This window comes from Mytilus edulis, chromosome 4, assembly GCF_963676685.1.
Source record: "Mytilus edulis chromosome 4, xbMytEdul2.2, whole genome shotgun sequence".
NCBI classification, from domain to species: Eukaryota; Metazoa; Mollusca; class Bivalvia; order Mytilida; family Mytilidae; genus Mytilus; species Mytilus edulis.
This window is the reverse complement of record NC_092347.1, coordinates 35,604,293-35,625,813: the sequence shown is the minus strand read 5'-3', so window position 1 is coordinate 35,625,813 and position 21,521 is coordinate 35,604,293. Positions and strand designations below refer to the sequence as shown.

The 21,521-nt window shown below is 30.5% G+C and overlaps 2 protein-coding genes across 4 annotated transcripts in view; one reads left to right on the top strand and one right to left on the bottom strand.

The window, feature by feature from the left end:
* Positions 1-673: 673 nt before the first annotated feature.
* LOC139519615 (polyamine-modulated factor 1-like) lies at positions 674-15,715 on the top strand. The gene is made up of 5 exons (XM_071311808.1): positions 674-872; positions 5,348-5,453; positions 8,627-8,730; positions 12,450-12,648; positions 14,922-15,715. The coding sequence occupies exons 1-5, from the start codon at positions 742-744 to the stop codon at positions 14,982-14,984; spliced, it is 603 nt and encodes a 200-aa protein (XP_071167909.1). The 5' UTR covers positions 674-741; the 3' UTR covers positions 14,985-15,715.
* Positions 15,716-18,475: 2,760 nt separating this feature from the next.
* LOC139519611 (protein rolling stone-like) overlaps positions 18,476-21,521 on the bottom strand; it is a 16,893-nt gene continuing 13,847 nt past the window's right edge. For all 3 annotated transcript variants that reach the window (XM_071311802.1, XM_071311804.1, XM_071311803.1), the window contains exon 5: positions 18,476-21,513. In XM_071311802.1, the coding sequence (XP_071167903.1) occupies positions 21,131-21,513 (383 nt within the window). In that variant the 3' untranslated portion in view covers positions 18,476-21,130. The remainder of the gene's footprint in view (positions 21,514-21,521) is intronic.

Below are 21,521 nucleotides of genomic sequence, written 5' to 3'. Positions count from 1 at the left end.
AGTTATTTTTTAATTTAGATAATGAAGCATCTAACCAATTGGGTTTTGTTGATTTTTTAGTGGGCTTTTGTTTTAATGATAAATTTGCAGCTTCATAGAATATAGTATTAACATCTTTAATCATGTTATTTATATCAGAATGGTATTCAGTTTTATTAAAATTCAAATTTTTTTGTTGCATACTGCCTGAAGATAATGCTTCCTGAAATAATTCAGTAGAGTTCTCATTCCATTTATAACTTTTAAGAGACATCTGAGTTTGACATGTATCTCCTTTTATTTTACACTGTATGTTCAATAACACAGAAATTTGACAATGATCAGAGAGATCGCCCAATAAGTTATGGACTTTAAAAAAACATACCTTTGATAATAAATTTTCTGATACAATAAAATAATCTACAACACTACATCCATTTGGAGTATAGCACGTTAATTGGCCAATAGAGTCTCCAGTAGTTCGTCCATTTAAAATTCTAAGACCTGTTTCAATACAGATATCATTTAAATATTTACCCCTCGACGAGATAGTTTCGTCCATACTATAACGTACAGGTACATTTATATCTGGATCAAAGTTATTAAAAATCTGGTTTACACCATTTCTATTTATCGGGACCGTACATACATGATTTATCAACGTATTAGTTTGACTGGTTTTCTGTTTTCTGATTGTCATTCCTATCGTTTGAACTAAGAACTAGTACCAGTTTACTCAAAGCGGGATTTGTAAACATAAAAATGTCAAACGAGTCTGGATTGCCAGTTTCTGTTTCTTCCTCACAAGATGATTCCGATGGAAAACATTTGGAAATTTTAAGATATGCACTATCAGTTGCAGTAAAGAAGATAGGAATTGGATCTGATTCAATGTAATTACAACCAATCAGTCATTTATCATTTAATTTTCTGAAGTCTAGCTACGACTACTGTCTAGTAGTGGTAGTAGTAGTAGTGTCTTTGTTTATTCCACAGGCACTTGTTTCTGTCAATTGGGGTTTACTATCTACACTCATACGATTTTTCCTACGAGTATGGATAGTAAACCCAGGGATTATTTGTAAATACCCCCTCTTCTCCTCTGAAACTACTGGCACTACTGGGCCAAATTAACCAAACTTGGTCACAATCATCATTGGGTACTTAATTTAAAAAAATGTGTGGCATGACCCGACCAACCAACCAAGATGGCCGCCATGGCTAAAAATAGAACAAAGGGGTAAAATGTAGATTTTGGCTTAATTATAACTCTGAAATCAAAGCATTTAGAGCAAATCTGACATGGGGTAAAACTGTTTATCAGGTAAAGATCTATCTGCCCTGAAATTTTCAGATGAATCGGACAACCAGTTAGTGGGTTGCTGCCCCTGAATTCGCAATTTTAAGGAAATTATACCCTTTTTTTGGCTATTATCTTGAATATTATTATAGATAGAGATAAACTGTAAACAGCAATAATGTTCAGCAAAGTAAGATCTACAAATAAGTTAAAACGACTAAAATGGTCAGTTGACCCCTTAAGGAGTTATTGCCCTTTATAGTCCAAACCTAAAAAAAAATTGGGCAGCACTTCCCCATGGAAATTAGCTTTTTTAACCCAATTCCCCTATTTCAGGACCAAAAGTTTGGGATTGTCAGAGAAAGTAATTGAGATGTGGGGCAGATTCATTTATAGGAACATGAACCAAACATCATCCCAAACCTACAGATAGACAATTATATTATATACACTGTACCTGGCAGGACACTTTCTTTTGGCAAAGCATCTGTGGCTTTTCATCAGAATGTATAAAGCGTTGATTGGCTGACCAGTTTCAGATGGATTAATATCATGTTCATTTTGAAGAAGGGTCTGGCATGAACATTTGATAAATTTAATTCCAAAAGATTGCATTGTTCCAACAGTTGTGTTATTGTCATCAATCCCCAGTCATTTTTGCCGGTGGCCGAGCACAAAATTTGTGTTGTGTATTTTTTTTCATCGATGTTAGACATTGGATGAATTTCATTGCTAACATGGCTAATGTCAAAAAAGGTGTTACTTTCTGTAAAATTTAGAAATATTTTTTTCTCCGCGAAATGGTCACATTTTCCGCATTGAACATTGATAGCACGCGTTGTGTTGCCATGTTCAAACACTGACAAACGAAAATAACTACTGCGCATGCTCCGGCATATATAATTAGCCAAGAAGATTCCACTTTCCAGTACATTCTAAAAATAAGCCTCGAGTTTAAAATTAGCGTTGTTTTCTTTTGGGGCAATAAAAAGATCGAGGGACTTGGAATTTTTTATTTTCTTTCAGAAAAAACGGTCGGTAGGTATACAAATTATTTTTTTCCCACATCAGCTTTAAAAACTTTTGAGTCGGGGGTCACAACATTTTTTTTTTAGGCCTTATCTTTTACAAAAATCTTCTCCTCTAAAACTACTGGTCCAAATTAAATTTAACCATACTTGGCCATAATCATCATTGAGGTATCTAGTTTAAAAAATGTGTGCGGTGACCCTGCCAACCAACCAAGATAGCTGCCATGGCTTAAAATAGAACATAGAGGTAAAATGTAGATTTTGGCTTATAACTTTGAAACCAAAGCATTAAGAGTAATTCAGACATGGGGTTAAATTGTTTTGCAAGTCAAGATCTATCTGCCATGAAATTTTCAGATGAATCTGACAACTGGTTGTTGGGTTGCTGCCCCTGAATTGGAAATTTTAAAGAAAATTACTATCTTGAATATTATTATAGATAGAGATAAACTGTAAACAGCAATAATGTTCAGCAAAGTAAGATTCACAAATAAGCCAACATGACCAAAAAGGTCAATTGACCCCTTAAGGAGTTATTTCTCTTTATAGTCAATTTTTAACAATTTTGTAAATTTTTGTAAATTTTAACAAAATATTTTCCTCTGTAACTAATGGGCCAAATTCATTTTAAATTGAGATAATTGTAAGAAGCAAGAATTTTCAGTAAAGTAAGATCTACAAACACATCACCAAAACACAATTTTGTCATGAATCCATCTGTGTCATTTGTTAGATATGCACATAGACCAAGGTGAGCGACACAGGCTCTTAAGAGCCTCTAGTTTTTTTTTTACTTTTAAATCAACTTTGACAACTAGCTTGAAATGATTGCTTGCTGTATACATGGTAGTTTCCTATCTATTAGTAGACTCCCCTGACCAGTGCTCGATAACGCGGTACAGAAATATTTTTTTAATGAAAATGAAACACTTTTGAATTAAAATGTTTTTTTGTATTTATACCTTAAAAGTGGCTTTACAGGAAATGTACATTTCGCATGGTCTTAACTTAACGGGATATTTATAGCAGACGATGAATCGACAGCGGTGAATCGAAGTTGAAAAGATTGCTCTTGGAATCAAGTGTAACTTTTTTTGTAATTAAATATTTAGTAGTTAGAAATAACATGGATCGATTAGAAATTCATTTACAATTCAAATGATGTGATTCCTACAGTAAAATTAAATCCAGGGCGTTTGTAACATCATTTTTGTCCTCCTAGAGCCCCCTCATATTTTCACTTGACTGCAGACATTTTTATGTAAACAATATATTTTGGGTAAACTTGCTTGTCCATTCATGTATATTCCGGTTTGGGTGTTTCATATGTCACTGATGAGCCGTGGTACTGCAGTGTTTGTGTACAGTCTGAGGAATAATGAACTATGAACATTTTTTACGGAAAAACATAGTTTTCCAAACAATACACATTTTGATAAATTTTAGAATCTCTGAATTTCTGTGAAATATTACCATTTCAGTAAAATTTATATGCCAAATTATCAGTAAAATGTTCATTTTATCAATATCAAATAGTCATCATAGTTCTTATTTTTTTTATTCTGAGGTTTTTATAACATTATAGAGAACTGGTCAAATTGTAATCGAATTTTGTATATTTTTAGCATGTGAATCAAGGTGGCGTCATAAAAGGAAGTAAACAACCAATCAGGTCCTTTTATTTCAAATAAGGTCAACTTTGATCAAACAAAAGGTCATGAATTAATTTGCACGATTATGTCCGTGAACAGTCAAAAACAGTGTTAAATTATCGAGCACTGGTCAGGAAAGTCTAACCAATTGTCAATGATTGTCAAATGTTAGAGTACAACAAAACAAGAAAAACTGGATTTTTTTATATAATTTCCATATACTTGCATGACTTAGACAAGAACATATATATATATTGATGGGACTTGGCACTGCCTAATTTGTAGCCTATTTTATCGTGTGGTCATAGTTTATTCAATTCAATTCAATATTTTATTTGAAAGAGCACAATAGAGGCGTGATCCAAATACAGACAATAAATATTTAAACAACATATAAATAAAATATAGTTGCATGTAACAACACGTCATAAGTAAATTCTATGGATACCATAACATTTTAAGTATATTCTATAATTACCATTACAATCTAAACTCATTGATATACCATACACATATACAGCACAATTAGTTTATAAAGATCAGATACAATACGGAAACATGTGTTAAAAACGTACTTGCTTTTATCCTAATAATTTCTGATTATAAAATGTCATTCAAACTAGTTGTATAGTGATGCCAGTGTATCAAACTAATATTCAGTCACTTTAAACTTGTTAAAATCAAATTCATTTCATCACAGAATGGTACAGAATGCAAACAGGGTAACAAGAAATAGTGTTGATTGCATTCCCAAATTCACAAACCATTATAAAACACTTAAAGCTAATAAATCAAAACTATTTTTTATGACAAAATATATCTACTTCATGATAAAACTTGTAATAATTTTTAATTGTGGTAAATTAATTGAGCAGTTCGAATATTTTTTGTCAGTCAGATGCTGCCAAAATCTAGAAATCTCAAAGTCTCAGGGAGTCTGAGATTTTATCAATTTTATACTGAAAGCCTATCTGACAGATTTCATGTGATATCCAAGGATTTACATTAAGCTTTATTATTCAAACATAGCTCAAAACTGTACAAATCCTCAAGTTAATTTTATGTCTTCAAGATAGAAAAAATAAAGTTTTTAATATACTTTAGAAAATTTTGTGTACATGTGATCTATAATTTAATTGTTTTAATAAGGAGCACTGTCTTATATTACAAAACTTTATTCTTAGTTAAAATTGAAAACTGTCTGTAATGTCTATTTGGTCAATTATTGACACTTTTGTTGTTTAAAAATGAAGACTACTGTACATGTCAATATACAAATGAACATGTACATGTATTCTGATTTATTTATACATATGTACATGCATGTTGACAGTTCAAAATCCAGGGGAAGATTTCCTATACATGTGATGTTTTGTACTTTTTAGGTATGCTAGATTTCAGCACCATTTCCATCCAATTTATAAGAAGAATCCTGATGCATTCAGAACTATGTACTTAGAGTTGACACGACAAGTTGAATCAAATTTTAATGTGAGTTGATAATTTATGTTAAATGATGATATTTGTTGACTGAACAGATCCTGTTCACTTATATAATTAGTTCGACTTATTTTTTTAACAATTACAGTTTTTATTGTTGATAGAACATGCCATACATTTTTGTCGAGCCTGCAACTTTTGCAGAAAGCTCGACATAGGGATAGTGATCCGGCGGCGGCGGCGGCGGTGTTAGCTAACTTCTTAAAAGCTTTATATTTTAGAAGGTGGAAGACCTGGATGCTTCATACTTTGTATATATATGCCTCATGTTACGAAGTTTCCGTCAGTCACATGTCCAATGTCCTTGACCTCATTTTCATGGTTCAGTGACCACTTGAAAAAAAAGTTCAGATTTTTTGTTATGTTGAATTCTCTCTTATTATAAGTAATAGGATAACTATATTTGATATGTGCGTACCTTGAAAGGTCCTCATGTCTGTCAGACAGTTTTCACTTGACCTCGACGTCATTTCATGGATCAGTGAACAAGGTTAAGTTTTGGTGGTCAAGTCCATATCTCAGATACTACAAGCAATAGGGCTAGTATATTCGGTGTATTGAAGGACTGTAAGGTGTACATGTCCAACTGGCAGGTGTCATCTGACCTTAACCTCATTTTCATGGTTCAGTGGTTATAGTTAAATTTTTGTGTTTCGGTCTGTTTTTCTCATACTATATACAATAGGTCTACTATATTTGTTGTATGGAATGATTGTAAGGTGTACCTATCTAGCGGGCAGATGTCATGTGACCTTGACCTCATTTTCATGGTTCAGTGGTCAAAGTTAAGTTTTTGAGTTTTGGTCTTTTTATCTAATACTATATGCCATATTTGGTGTATGGAAATATTTTATGATCTTTATGTCAGTCGCGCAAGTTTTATTTGACCGTGACCTCATTTTCACGGTTCATTACACAGTGTTAAGTTTTTGTGTTTTGGTCTATTTTTCTTAAACTATAAGTAATAGGTCAACTATATATGTTGTATGGAAGCATTGTTAGCTGTACATGTCTGCCTGGCATGGTTCATCTGACCTTGACCTCATTTTCAAGGTTCATTGGTCTTTGTTTAGTTATCTTGGTTAATGTTAAGTTTATGTGACAGTTGTATTAAAGCTTAGCTTTATACTTAGGACTATCAACATAATATCAATGATTAGTATAGAAGGCGAGACATTTCAGCGTGTGCACTCTTGTTTGTACTTAAAATGAATCCATCTTGGGTTAAGCAAAGCTGGTCCAAAAAAGTTTCTGCATTGTTGTGCATCATACATCATTTGATTCCTCTTTCAATGTACTGCAGGAATTTCTGACTTTATTCACAAACATACATCTGTTGTCCTTTTACTCTTGGCCTACATTCAAGTCCAAGTACATGTGAACCAAAGTATAAGCAAATGAAAACATGAAAAATCAATATAAAAAACCTAGGGCAATAGTATGTAATATTAGATTAAGAACGCTCTAAGTATGAGCAAATGAAAACATGAAAGATTCAATATGAGAAGAAAAACAGGGCAATATTATGTAATATAGAATTAAAAACACATCTTCAGCTTTATTGAGCAGTTATAAATATATACAGTGTTATATAATCATGCTATTTAATTACAATGTACGAGGAATGAACTAATCTTATAACATTTAAACAGACCATATTAACAATTTACTTTGATAGCCAGTGGCTGCACCATGTGCACTGAGATAGTGAATGTAATTGTATATACCTATCAATAGGTTTATTTGCCTCAGTAGCTATCAAGTGCTTTTACCAGAACATTTTGAAAACAGCCCTTAGCTACTAAGTTTTAGTACTTCTATGTTAAAGGTAAAAGGTCATATGTTTAATTATTTGATTACAGATGTTTGCTTCTCTGTTTCAGTTCTAAATAAAAAGCTATCTAAAGACCAATTATAAATTTATTACATATAATATATAATAAACATGATACATATTATATATATATGTTTAATGGAACTAAAAAACAGAACAAAAACCAAGGTCCATGCATGTGTACATGTTTTTTATTTTTCATCAGTCGGCACCTATTTTCATTCAAAATCCCTGAAAAAATAACAAGGATTTTCAAAATGGCTGTTCAATCTATATGTAATAAAATTATGAAAAGAAAAAAGGAAAGGTTTAGCCAGCATATTTTTATAATTACACCACATGGTCAAAACAGACATTCCAAATATCTGACAAAAATATCATTTTAGTGGATTGAGGATACACCTAATTTTTATGGAAACTTAATTGATTTCATGGTTTTGCCAAAGGAGTAGGTCCGGTAAGGGCCGATTTTGGCCTCAAATTTCAGGTTCATCTAACGAAAGATTTTGAAAACTTTTTAAACACTTAAGTGTCTATTTCAATTGATTCAAATAGTTTATGTTACAGATTTTAACTGATTAAGTCATTAACAACCATCCGATTCCAGCTAAAATATGAAAAATCTATTAAATATACCAAAAATCGTCACTTTGCAGGTGAATTTTGTCAAAAATGAAAGTGGCCGCATCCGTGTTCATCCTCAACCTTTATATATGTTATGTATTATCATCAAATGCAACTAATATTTCAATATTATGAATGAACACGAATGCGGCCACTTTCATTTAAGACGGAAACCGTCTAAAATTAAACTCAAATGCTAAAATTGTGAAGATTTCAGTAATTTAGCATGACTTAATGATGTTAGTACCCGATATATGTGCATTGTATTGTCAAAAACAGCCCATATTCGTGTAGCAGAAACATTCTACTTTCCAATAAATAGCTAAAAGATTACATTTTCACAATTTTGCAAAACTGCTATATTTTGGGGCCAAAATGGGGTCTTACTGAACCTACTCCTTTTGTGTACACACCTATAGGAAATTTTGCATTTTATTGAATATAACAATTTTGTGTACACACCTATAGGAAATTTGCATTTTATTGAATATAACAATTTTGTGTACACACCTAATATAGTATAGGAAATTTGCATTTTATTGAATATAACAATTTTGAGGTTCAACTATCACTATAAAGAACATAAAAAAATTAGTACTCCACAAATTATAATGATCGATCCACTATATGTGATATTTATAGAATGAGGGTTTAGTAGGAAATGCAGAATAAAAGTACTAAATATGAATTTATTCTATTGTCACAGGAGGAAGTCAAGCAGATTTTTGATGAAGAAAAAATCCCAGTATTAATGAATGAGTTAGATAAATTGATTGATAAAGCCTGTGATGACATCAATTCTTCAGCATGGTAAGAAACTGCAAAAGAACTTTTCAATATATCAAGTGCTAAAGATTTGTGTTCTTATGCACATTGCTTTGGTCATGTACATGTAAAGTGTATACAATATCATGCTTTTGTAAATAGGTAAACAATATTAGGCTTGTGTAAATATTTTTTAATGTCAATCTGATACTGTCACAATTTTAGTCCTTTGTTTCATTTTTAACTCGCCTGGGCCTGAGCTTATGCCATCACTTGGCGTCCGTCGTCGTCTTCGTCTGTAAACTATTTCAAGAGTCTTCTCCTCTGAAACTACTGGGTCAAATACCTTCAAACTTTAACTAAATGTTCCTTAGGGTATCTAGTTTATAATTGACAATTGGTCAAAATGTATCAGCCCTGAAATTTTCAGACGAATCGAACAACCCATTGGTGGGTTGCTGCCACTAAATTGGTAGTCTTAAGGAAATTTTGCAGTTTTTTGTTATTATATGTATCTTGAAAATTATTATAGATAGATAGATATAAACTGTAAACAGTAATAATGTTCAGCAAAGTAAGATCTACAAAAAACTTAATAAGACCATAATTGTCAATTGACCCCTTAAGGAGTAATTGCCCTTTAAAGACAATTTTATACAATTTGTTCTTCAAGTTTTCTAATATTTAAAAATCTTTAAAAACTACCGAGCCAATTACCTTCAAACTTTAACTTAATGTTCCTTATGATATCTTGTTTATAAACTGTATCTGAAGTTTTGATCCATTGACAAACATGGCCACCATGGCTATAAATAGAACATAAGGGTCAAATGCAGTTTTTGGCTAATATCTCAAAAACTAAAGCTTTTAGAGCAAATCTGACAAGGGTTAAATTGTTCAATTGGTTAAGATCTAACAGCCCTGAAATTATCAGACAAATCGAACAAGCAACCCATTGGGTTGCTGCCACCAAAATTGGTAGTTTTAACAAAATTTTGCAGTTTTTTGTTATTATCTTGAATATTATTATAGATAGATATAAACAGTAAGCAGCAAAGTAAGATCTACAAAAAAAGTTAATATGACCAAAATTGTCAATTGACCCCTTAAGGAGTTATTGCCCTTTAAAGACAATTTGTTCATCAAGTTTGCTTACATGTAAAAATCTTTGCCTCTGAAATGCAGGTGAGCAATTCAGGCTCTTGAGAGCCTCTTGTTTATGATCCATTTGTGAGGTTAAGTTTTTATGACAAAGGTTGATTATTGTAAATGTAGAATTTGGAACACCATACCATGATTACTACTACTAGTTATTTAATTTTCGTCTGAATCAGATCCATATTTTTGGTATTACTTACCACCATTTGGTATGTGGAATATTTGTAAGATGTATATGTCCATTAGACTATTTAATTTCTTCTATATTCTTCTTCTTTTTCTCCTTCTTCTTCTCCTTCTTTATCTTACCTTGTCATGCTTGTATTAAACGTCAGGTTTTTGGAATTTTTATGACCCCCCCAACGAAGTTGTCTGTGCCATATAGTTTTACCCTTGTCCGTCTTTCCGTCATTCCGCAACAAACCATTATACAGAGGTTTTTTTCTAGATAAAGATATTAGGCTGATTTTTGATATATGTGAGTTAACCATGATGAGTTACAAATCAAGATTAACTTTCAATCAGCTCCGCTAATTTATTACCAAAACTACAGGCTTCAGACTTTGATAAAGTGTTGAAAAGCACAGTTATACAGACCTTTTTCATAAACACTTTCAGATATTGGGATGGTTTTTGGCATGTGAGTTAACCAAGATGAGTTACAGATTTGAGTTTTGTTCTGCTCTGCTAATTTTTGCTAAAATTAAGGGCTATGGACTTTGATAAATTGTTGAAAACCACAGTTATATGGACTTTTTTTTCTAAACTCTTTCAGATATTGGGCTGATTTTTGATTTTTGATGAGTTACTGGCCAGTTTAGCTTGGCTAATTTTTGCTGTAATTTTAAAAACATATTAAAATTATAACAGTCAACCAAAAATTAAATAAAATAATGATGAAAATTATAAGTATTTATATTCCCTGCGGTATATACACAAGTGAAATCTATAAAAATTTGCATTAAAGGATTTATTCACTTAACTAAGAGAAAATATAAGTTAGAAATTTAACCAGTAAACACAGAAAAAAAAAAAAATGACTCTTAAATATAATCTTTAAAACTAAAAATTTAAACAAAATAAAAATAAAAGGCCCTATCACTTAAACTTTTAGAATAATAAATAAATATCACAGGTCTTAGGAACGACATCAAAAGTTCAATGTAGGATAAAAAACTTAATTCACATAGTTTTTTCACTGATCCCCCCCACCCCCCCTCTTAACTTAATTTGGGAAAAATTGATTTACCAATAGGGATATATGTAAAAATCGATTTTTGATATACAAAACTTTCAGAATTTTAACCCCCCCACTCCCAAACTATTTGATTTAAGTTTTTTATCCTACATCGATCTTTTGATGTCGTCCCTTACACATCACAGTACGCCAGTCTAAAAATATGTGTCTTTAAACCTTTTTAAAAAAATCACAGTTATATAGCCTTTTTTTTTATATATATGCCTCCAGATTTTAAACTGATTTTTGATATGTGAGACTTATTAATACCATCATGTTTGTGTCCACATGTGTAATTGAAATTTCAACTTCTTGAGACGGGGCCATTTGGGTCACTTTGACACATCTAATTTATATGACATTTAAAGAGGATAATAAACTTTAAGTCATTTTTGTTCATAATATCTGTGGCAGATTTCTAATATGAGAAATAATTCTGTGAAAAATGTTAAAAAGAAAAAGCAGAACTGACATAAGGAATAACTTTGAAATATTAAACTATAAATGAATATGATATGGGTAATTGTTTTATTGGTTATTTTTTTCTTTGTTGTAGTGATAAAACTTGTAATGCACAATTTAAACATTGTATTTCAATTTATTTTTACATATCATTTTCAATATGATTTGGAAAGAATTTCCTTTCTTTAATAGTAGAATTAGATATTTACAACAGTTTAGTAAAATATAAGAAGACTTACTATTTCAATATCTGCATCACTTAGCATCAGTACTATCATGACTGTTTACCTATATTTAGAAAATGGTTACAATTGTGATTTTATTTTTGAATAAAAAAGATATTATTTCAAGGATACTGAACTCATGTCTTACCAATTGTATTTACTTTATGGCACAATAAATGCAATTATCCCTATTTTGTGCATTTTTCCTTTGATCTTTTTTTGTGATAATTTTTCATATTATGCTACTCGCTTGAGATGGAAAATTATAGCTTGAAACTAAGGAGGCACGTGGCGTTGCTATTGAAATTGACAACTTCGTTATAAGGTAAAATAGCGATAAACAGATTATCATTGGTCATCTCAACTGGATCTCTAGTCTTAGAATTTTGTTTACTAGCATTTTCATGCATTTTGATTGGTTGCAGGGAAGGATCTAGCTATTTTTAAAATGGGGTTCTAAATAAGTTCTTTTTGAAAACCACTTGATCCTCCATAAAAAGGGGGGTTCCAACAACCCTCCTTCTCATGGATTTGCCACTGAGTTGAAACTATGAGTTGATGAAAACGCCAATCATTTTAGCTCTAAAGGCTGTTCTTCAAACAGAACCCTACAACAATTGTCCAAACACAGTATTAGTATTGTTTAATTAGTAATCAATATATACATGATACATGTTTTGTAGGCGACCTTCGGGTGATCCAGTGAAGGATAGTGTTGCCCATACTATGCCTATTAAACTTAAACATAAAATGAAACTTGAGAAGATGGTCACAGAACTTGAATCTGTCAACAAAATGTTAAAAGATGCACACGAGAAGAAACAGAAAAAGTTGATAAAAACAAAACAGAAAATAGATAAAATATCAGATAAATGGTCAAAGGTTTGTACAAATCACAGTATAAAACAAGAAAGACAAAGCATAAAAAATATTTAGAAAAATTATGGGTCCATTCCAAAAGTACCTGTTGTATAGATAGAAAAGTTTGAATGCATAATTTTCAAGTTATCTGAAGATCATGAAGGAAAAAGGTGTTTTTATTAAATTGGATTTTATTATTGTCTACTAGTGACACTGTATAAATATTAATCTTATGTGTGTCAAATGTAAGAAAAATACAAATTATGAAAGTGATACTAACATGACTGAAGCAATAACAAGTTGCCAATGTAAACAACTGGTCCCATACCTGGTTGAAAAAGAGAAGTAAAGCCATTTGAAAAAAAAAATTATTCTAAGTTTTCATAAAAACTAGTGGCACAAATGAGTTGAAGTGCAAAAGGACACATTTTTGGCACAAACAGATTTTCCCTCCCAAGTCTACTTTGAAATTCTGTTTCTGAATTGTATAAACACTAAACTTAAAATTAACACTCATAATTTTTAAACACCCTCTTTCCCTTCCTTTCTTACAAATAAGGCTTAATATTTGTGTTATGCATGTGTATATCTATAGAAAGAGAATCTTCCATAGATTTGATTTCTAATGGTTATAATAATGAAATGTTATCTCTTTTTGGTGTAACCATGGCAACAATCTGCATTTATTTGATACAAAATATTGCAAAAAAGGGGGGTGAACATGTCACAAAAGTCTCAAAAATTTGGTCTAAAGGAAAATTTTAATCAATTACAGTGATACCTTTGATACAGTGATACTGAAATCTTTGTCGATAAACACTATAATAATTCATGGACCTATGGGAGGTAGGGATAGGAAAATATGTACATGTACTGTTAAACATTTAAATTTTTTAAATATGAAAGTTTTTGTACAATAAATTTTAGATAATTGAAGAATAATGTAGTCTTCATAGTGGGTTTATATGAACATTTATATTGTTTTTAACCTATAAAAAACATGCTAAAAACAATATAAATGTTCATATAAACCCACTAAGAAGACTATATTATTCTTCAATTATCTAAAATTCAATTTTATTGTACAAAAACTTTCATATTTAAAAAAATCACCATGGCCTTAATGCGAAACTAAACTTCTAACTGTGTATTGCTACCTAAAACAACTTTAGAGGCTAGTGTAATGGATACCCAAATCTCAAAGAATCCCAGAATCCTGAAATAAATGGTTTAGATATAGGATATATCATATGTATATCATTCATTGTGCCAAGATAATAGGAATGACAATTTCCTTTAAACAGTTGTTTTATTTATACAAAGATATATTGTATCATAATTCATGTAATTATTGGGAAATCCATTGACCGTCAACAATTATTTGATTTATACAAATAGATATGTTCATTGTCTCATGTTTCTCTCTTTCAGTTAAGTTTTAAAATCTATCAAAAATCTTATTATTTATGTTTATTTATGGTTTTACTAATTGCAAACTTTGGTCTGTTTTGTTAGCAATTTTTATATCAATAAGTTGGTGTTTCTGGTCTGTTTTATGATTTGTTTCTTTCACAATTGAAATACAAATAGTGACCTGTCATCTCCTTTAAAAAATTGTTTATAACGATTATTGTCTGACAAGTCATTGTAAACATCTTTTGAACTAATTATGTGTTGATGCATTTATTGTTTAAAAGTCATTATAAAGAACATCAACCTCCATCATCACTAATGGAAATCACAGAAAAAAGACATAGTGATAGTACAGAACAGGTTGATCATAATTATACTGGAAGGAATAAACCCTTACTTGAAAGACTGCTTCTCTTTTCCCAAAAAGATGTCACAAGAAAAATACTCATAAATTTTAAATATTTCAGTAATGATTATTATTTTGTAAGATTTTTTGTCAAAAGATTGTACCGGGTAAATCCTAACTACACCTCTATTTCTATAGAAGAGAAAATGAACAGTGTAATGAAATTCAAATTAAAATTATGACAAATTCAGGAAAATAGTAGGCAAGACTCCTTTTGAAATTGAATGTAGACTAGAGTAAACTACAAAAAAAAACATGAATAAAAGTGTTCCACCTAAGCCATGTATTAAAGGGTTAACAAGAATGCAATACTCCATGAGACGAAGAGCTACTTAGTTAATCATTTATCTATATATGTTACTGGTGTATTTTTAACATGCTGCTATTTAAATTTTATGCAAAACTATTTAGAATACAAAATGTCTTAGATTTAGACAGGCAGAAAAACTGACTATACATGTATATCTATTTACAGGCTGTTGAAGATATTCAGAATGCAGATATGAAAGACATTGATTTGTATTTAGATAAACACTAAGACGATTTATGAATGTTTACCAGTGATTAGCAACCATCTTAAATGTGAACAAGCTTGTGCTATCCATATCTTTATGTTAGCGTTAAAATATAACTATATAAATGTTGACATTTAAATTGATATGAATTATATATTGATAGAAGTAGCAGGCACTATAAAAGTAACATTAAATTGACATGAGATGATATTGGCAAAAACTTTATGAAGAATTATAGTGTTCATTGGACAATAAATGTATTTGTGTTAATCAATAATGTGCTGTATTATAAACTATGGAAAAAAATTGTTACATAATAAATTTATATAGTTTGAAATGTCAATAATAATTGTTAAATAATTGAAAACAACAACATGAAAAAAAATCATTTCAGTTCAATTAAGCCAAGGACACTGAAATTATTCAGACTCAATATAGCAGGGAAGGGAATTGAAGACACTTTTCTTTAATGGACATCACTAAATTACAATTTCATTTTACTTTGTGTACAAAACCTCACAAATTGAACTTTGTGACTCCACTCATACAAAAATAATTTCAGTGCCTTTCAACCACCTTTTCTATTTTTTCTGAAATAGCCCTCGATTATATTAAATATAGATATTAAATATGTTGGAGTAAAGAGTGTTAATGTTTTTTTTTGTTAGAAAACTGCAGAGGACAAGTTTTTTTCTGATGTACATTTGGTATTAGAAACTGGATTATTATGTAAATAAATATATTTATTAGATTATATTTTTTCTTTGAATCACAAGTTGTCTCCCTTTTACTGAATATGATAGCGATTTTGCTATAAAGTTGGTCGGCGGGCGAGATTTAGTGATTTTCAAAATTTCTTAAAAATGTGTACTACTTCAGTCAAAATGGACGTCATACTAAACTCCAATGCATTGCATATGAAATTAAAAAGAAGATATGGTATGATTGTCAATGAGACAACCTCTCTACAAGAGACCAAATGACATAGAAATTAACAGCTATAAGTCAATGTAACGACTTCAACAATGTGCAAAGCACATACTACATGTTCAGCTATAAAATGCCCCAAAATCACAAATGTAAAACAAATCAAACGAGAAACTAACTTCCTAATTAATTTAAAAAAAAAAAACTTTTTTAAAAATAGGTTTAACTACAAATGTTCAACCATGAACAAAGGAATATAACTCCTCTACAATCATAAACAAGGAATATAACTCCTCTACAATCATAAACAAGGAAGATATCTCCAATTCAAATTTAATTAGCTTTTGGCTATTATTCAGAAAATTATAATAGATTTTAGATGCAAAAATGTAACAAGCAATATGATCAGAAAGATGTGATCTATTTTAAGCTTATATATTTATATCAAGAATTTCTCAAGATTTTGGTATACAGGATCCTGGCAAGGTCTTGTCTGTCAAACAGTTTTCACAAGACCTTGACCTTTTTCATGGTTCCTTTGTCAACATTTGTGACTCTGGTTAGTACATTCAGTTACTATAAGCAAAAGGAGCACCAAAGTTGCATATGGAAGAATTTAATGGAGTATATACCGGTCATGTTGTTTTTTTCATTGATCAGTGTCAAGACTCGCTAGGCTATATCTATTATTCATATACTACATGTATAAGCAATAGATGAAATATATTTGATGTATTGAATTATTGAAAGGTGTACATATAAAAATAAAAAGATGTGGTATGATTGCCAACAAGACAATTCTCCACTGGAGACCATATGACATTGAAGTTATCAAATACATACCGTACAGCCCTCAACAATGAGCAAAATGCATACCCCATAGTCAGCTATAAATGACCCCAAAATGAAAACATAAAATAATTTAATTTAAACTAGAAAACTAATCATCTGTTTTATGTATAAAACCAATAATCTAAAAAACAAAGATGATGTCACTTAAGATTGTTCATCGGTGAAAACTTTTGTGGTTAGGTCTGTTTCTCAGATACATGTAGTATAAACAAAAGGTCAACCATTATTGGTGTATTCAAAGTTGACATGTTGGTCTGGAAGGGTTTGTGAGACCTTGATGTCATTTCCGTTAATAATCAATAAAGAAATCATTAATAGACTGTTTGATCTGTTGAAATAGTTTTCTTCTTAGATATTTCTTTGAAAATTAATATATAAAACAGAAATTTAGATGAGATCTATAAGTATTCAACTTGACTGAAATGTCTTTGTACTTTTTTCACCTTCATGAATTGCCATTTTTATCTATGTTTAGCTAACAAGGCCATATGTTATCAATTGGAGTGATGTTGTCGCCCATTGTAAACTTTGGGGGGAAAAATCTCTAAATCAAGAAGCTGTTGACACATATGTGTCTTGTTTATATGCACGTTTGATATAATACAAAAGTTTCAAAATCAATTGACCATGCCTGATGAGGCTTGGCCTAAATATCTCCATAGAAATAAGCCAACGCTATAACTACTGCACACAAAATATCAGGGGCATCTCCAAAACTCATCTTCGCTAGCCAAGGCTACAATCCAGTCCCCTCTTTGCCACTCTTTGTAGATTAAGGTAGAATTATCTACGAGATAATAATTTTCTTTGGTCACAGTTGTAACTTGCTGCATCCAACAAAAAGAACCTTTAAGATGACCTAGTATATATGTAGAACATGTTATTAACATGATTAAACGATTGCCATGTGTTGATAGTGCAACCATTTTTTACCTCCAAAACCCAAGAAGATATTTAGTGACAATTTTATTATTCAATATCAACTAATTGAAGTTCCTGGATATGTTTCTCAAGCAAAAGTCAGAATGACAACATGTATTTTCAGTTCCTGCTTTACAAAATTAGTAAACACTAGACACAACCATTTTACATCTAATAAAGAGAGTTCAAGTGGTGCTATTGGTCAAGACTGATGTAGTTGGAATGGGTGTGACTTATTGACCTACTGATGCTGCAGCATTATAAACTGCCAAGCCTGAAGGATGGAGAATATGGTACTGGAGTGTTACCCATGTTCTTTAATAAGTGTGTTCTTAATTGTTTTATAATATAAAAAAAATTAATTTCATGTGCTGGTCCCAAGTAACGAAGATCATCTTAAGTTATTTTTTTTGTCTTATCTCATTGTTTATTGTTATTTTGAGAATTGGTGTTAAAGGCAGATCTTTCTGTTCAATTTATTCATAACTTGTTTAGACACAGGATGGTTCAGAGTTTGATGTTGTTTGGACACTGGCATAGGCAGATCCAGTGGGGGGCCCGGGCCCCCCCTTTCGTGGAAAAAATTTGGTTGATTATATAGGGAATCACTGAAGCATGACTGGAGCGGGCCCCCCTTAGGTCAGTCAGCGGGCCCCCCCTTAGGAAAAGTTCTGGATCCGCCACTGACTGGTCAATTATTAAAGACTGTATGTTGCCCTCTTGATGTCTTTCAGCTTATTTTATTTGTTGGATTGCTGTCTCATTGATGTCTACCTTAAACTCCTTTTATTCCAATTCAAAAGTAAACAAACAATCAAGAAATATCTCATTTTATTTGATTCCTAAATATCACTTTTTTATAATGGCCATCACAAAATGTTATCTTGTTCATTATGTAAAATGAAATTAATTTTATGTCGTAATGTATGAATGATCTGTGTAAAGTTTAATTTATAAAACTGCAAAAATACAGGAATGTACTCTTACTACTATATATACCATGTAACTACTAAGATTGACTAATGATCAAAGAAAAGAAATATTTGCATCTTGTAAATTACGTTTTTGGTTTAATTGCTTGTTAATAATTTTAAATCTATAAAATTACAAGTATTTTTGTCTCATTATTGAAAGAAACATTGATTTAAGATCTATGACAAACTTTTGTATAACAAGCAAAAAGGTTTAAAAAAAAACATGTCTATCATTATTTCCATTAAATCTGTACAGTAATAGTTAGAAATGTACAAGGACTTGCATGTTAAAAATTTGTAATACACAAAATTTGAAAAATATTGAATGAAAACTTATGTGTCAAAACAACTCGCAAGCCAAATATGATGGTTCACCAATATGATAATCAGAAAAATAAAAATAATTCAGCATGAGAATTTAAATTCTTTAAAAAAACCACAGCACCATGATTAATATGAAAAACGACATTTGATTTTGACAAAACATTTCTGCAGTGAGCTCTATATATTAGTCATTCCAAATATGGATATCTTGGTCAAACAATAAATAAACAATACTTATATAAAATAACCAGGAATAAAACTAAAACATTATCATCAGATTTATTCAACTCAAATGCAATTCACTCTGTTCAGATCGTTTTCAAAAATTATTAAACCAGATCAGTACCTTTTTTTAATTTCAATCAACAATATTAAGTCTTAACTTTTCAGAAGCAGTTTGATAAAGATATACATGAGTTAAATTTAATAAAAATCAATTCTTGCAAAAGCATGTAGCTAATGTTCAGATAGCATAGAGATTGAGCCAAAATTATTTGGAACAGAAAGTTGGTTGCAGTTCTCTGAAGGACCATGTTGAAGATAGAAAAGATAAGTGATCATACTATATTTTCCATAGGCATATGCACTTGGGCATCATGGTGGCCTTACAGATAATCTTTATTTTTTATTGCGAAAATTAGCAATTCATGTATTTTCTTAATAATTCAATGCAATAAAGTAAAGAGTTACCTCCCCTCTTGTATTTGATGAATGCTGTTTTAAGATCATTCAGATCACTTGTGTATCTATTCTTTCATGGATGTCTTTGAGTAATCTTTTATATTGCCAATAACTTTGAATTCTATATATATAATTTTACAAATTGCATACTTCCCTTCTTCATATAAATTTTATTAATCTTTCCCCCACAAAAAAGATGTATAAACAAGGGAAATCTTGACAGTATTTCACATGTGGTTATTTTTGTCATGAGTTTGTTTGTGAGAAGTCCTTCAAACATATTCATAACCTAAATAATAACATATCATATACTAAAATAAATTATGGTAAATATATCAGACAATATTCTAATATAAAAATCTCATACAAATAAAGACACATGAATGACAAATACATAAATTGTATTGAATTGTATTAAACAAACTACATTTACTAGCTTAAATTGGAATGTGTCAAAGAGACAACAACCAGAGGAGCAGAAAACAGCCTCATGTGCTTTTCAGGGTTTTTTATTGTTTAAGTTACCTGTTGTAGCCAGAAGTTATTTTTCGAAGTTGATAAAGCTGATATATCGCTAGATATTGGCACAATACATAACACAAACTATACTGAACATACATAGTAGAATTTCAATAAGAAAAAAATGGCATATTTATAACAGAAGTTCATGCATGACATAATGATAAACTGCTTATAAAAAAACCACTTTGTACTTTAAAATGAAAAAAAACCCTCTTGTTCTTTATATGAAAAAAAATATTTAAGAGATTCAAATGAAATACAAAGTTATAATATCTGTGATTTTTTTACCAAGGAAAAACAAAGGGACTGACTATGTAACGCAACCTTAGTATGAATGAAAAAATGAATATAAAACTTTAGGTCTAAGTAAGAAATATATCAAATTTTTTACTTTAAATAGTATGAGGCTTGTCAAGGTTTACTGAACCTTTCAACTGTTGTATGACGAATACAATAAAGTTGATATTCTTCAGACATTGAACTTTTATAATGTTTAAATACTGCAGCATAAAATAGCTACAATTATTGTGATGAAAATGTTAATATAAAAATAAATTAGATTTTCTTTCCCTAAATGAACCCAAAATTACTTCATACTCATAGCAAAACAATATATTATGCCTTGTTCACACGTATATTAAATTCAAATAGGAATCGAATTGGCTAATCGCGTTCACACACTCTTCTTTTTTAAACGAACGTAAAATGTTTCGAATGCGAATTAAATTAATTCGAATTACGTGTGAACTCAGCATTAAACAGATCTTCTACTTCTACATTTGATTTTTAAACTTCTTTTTTGACAAACATGGACAGTAACATTTCTATTGACTAAACAATAACAAATAAAAAATTAGCTAAGGCAAGTATATAGCTTCAATATGAGCAATTGCATAGCTCCATTTGAGCATTATGGAAATATAGGCTTGAAAGACAAATTAGAAAAAAATATAATATAATACTGAAGTCTATTTATCCCTATTATGAACAAGTGCTTCCCTTTTATCCATAGTGGTCAAATATCTATGAATAAACACCCTGAATCTGTACAGAAAAAATACAAAGCTGTGTATTAAAGGACAAACTATAAAACATATTGCCATTACATATATAAATGCTTTTTTCGGTGACTGACCATAATTAAGAACAGTGTAAATATATGGTTGTCCAAACTGGTTCAATCCTCCAAAGGACCAGTAAATTATGGTAAATAAAACATAAGTGAAGCCTAACAATGAACTCTGGTAAACATGAAGTAGTCTCACAGGCATTCTGGTTATAAATGTATCTAACAGGATAAATGCAGCATTGACGCCATGTGTGTTTACGTTGATGAAATTATATCCTGTTCCTGAAAGA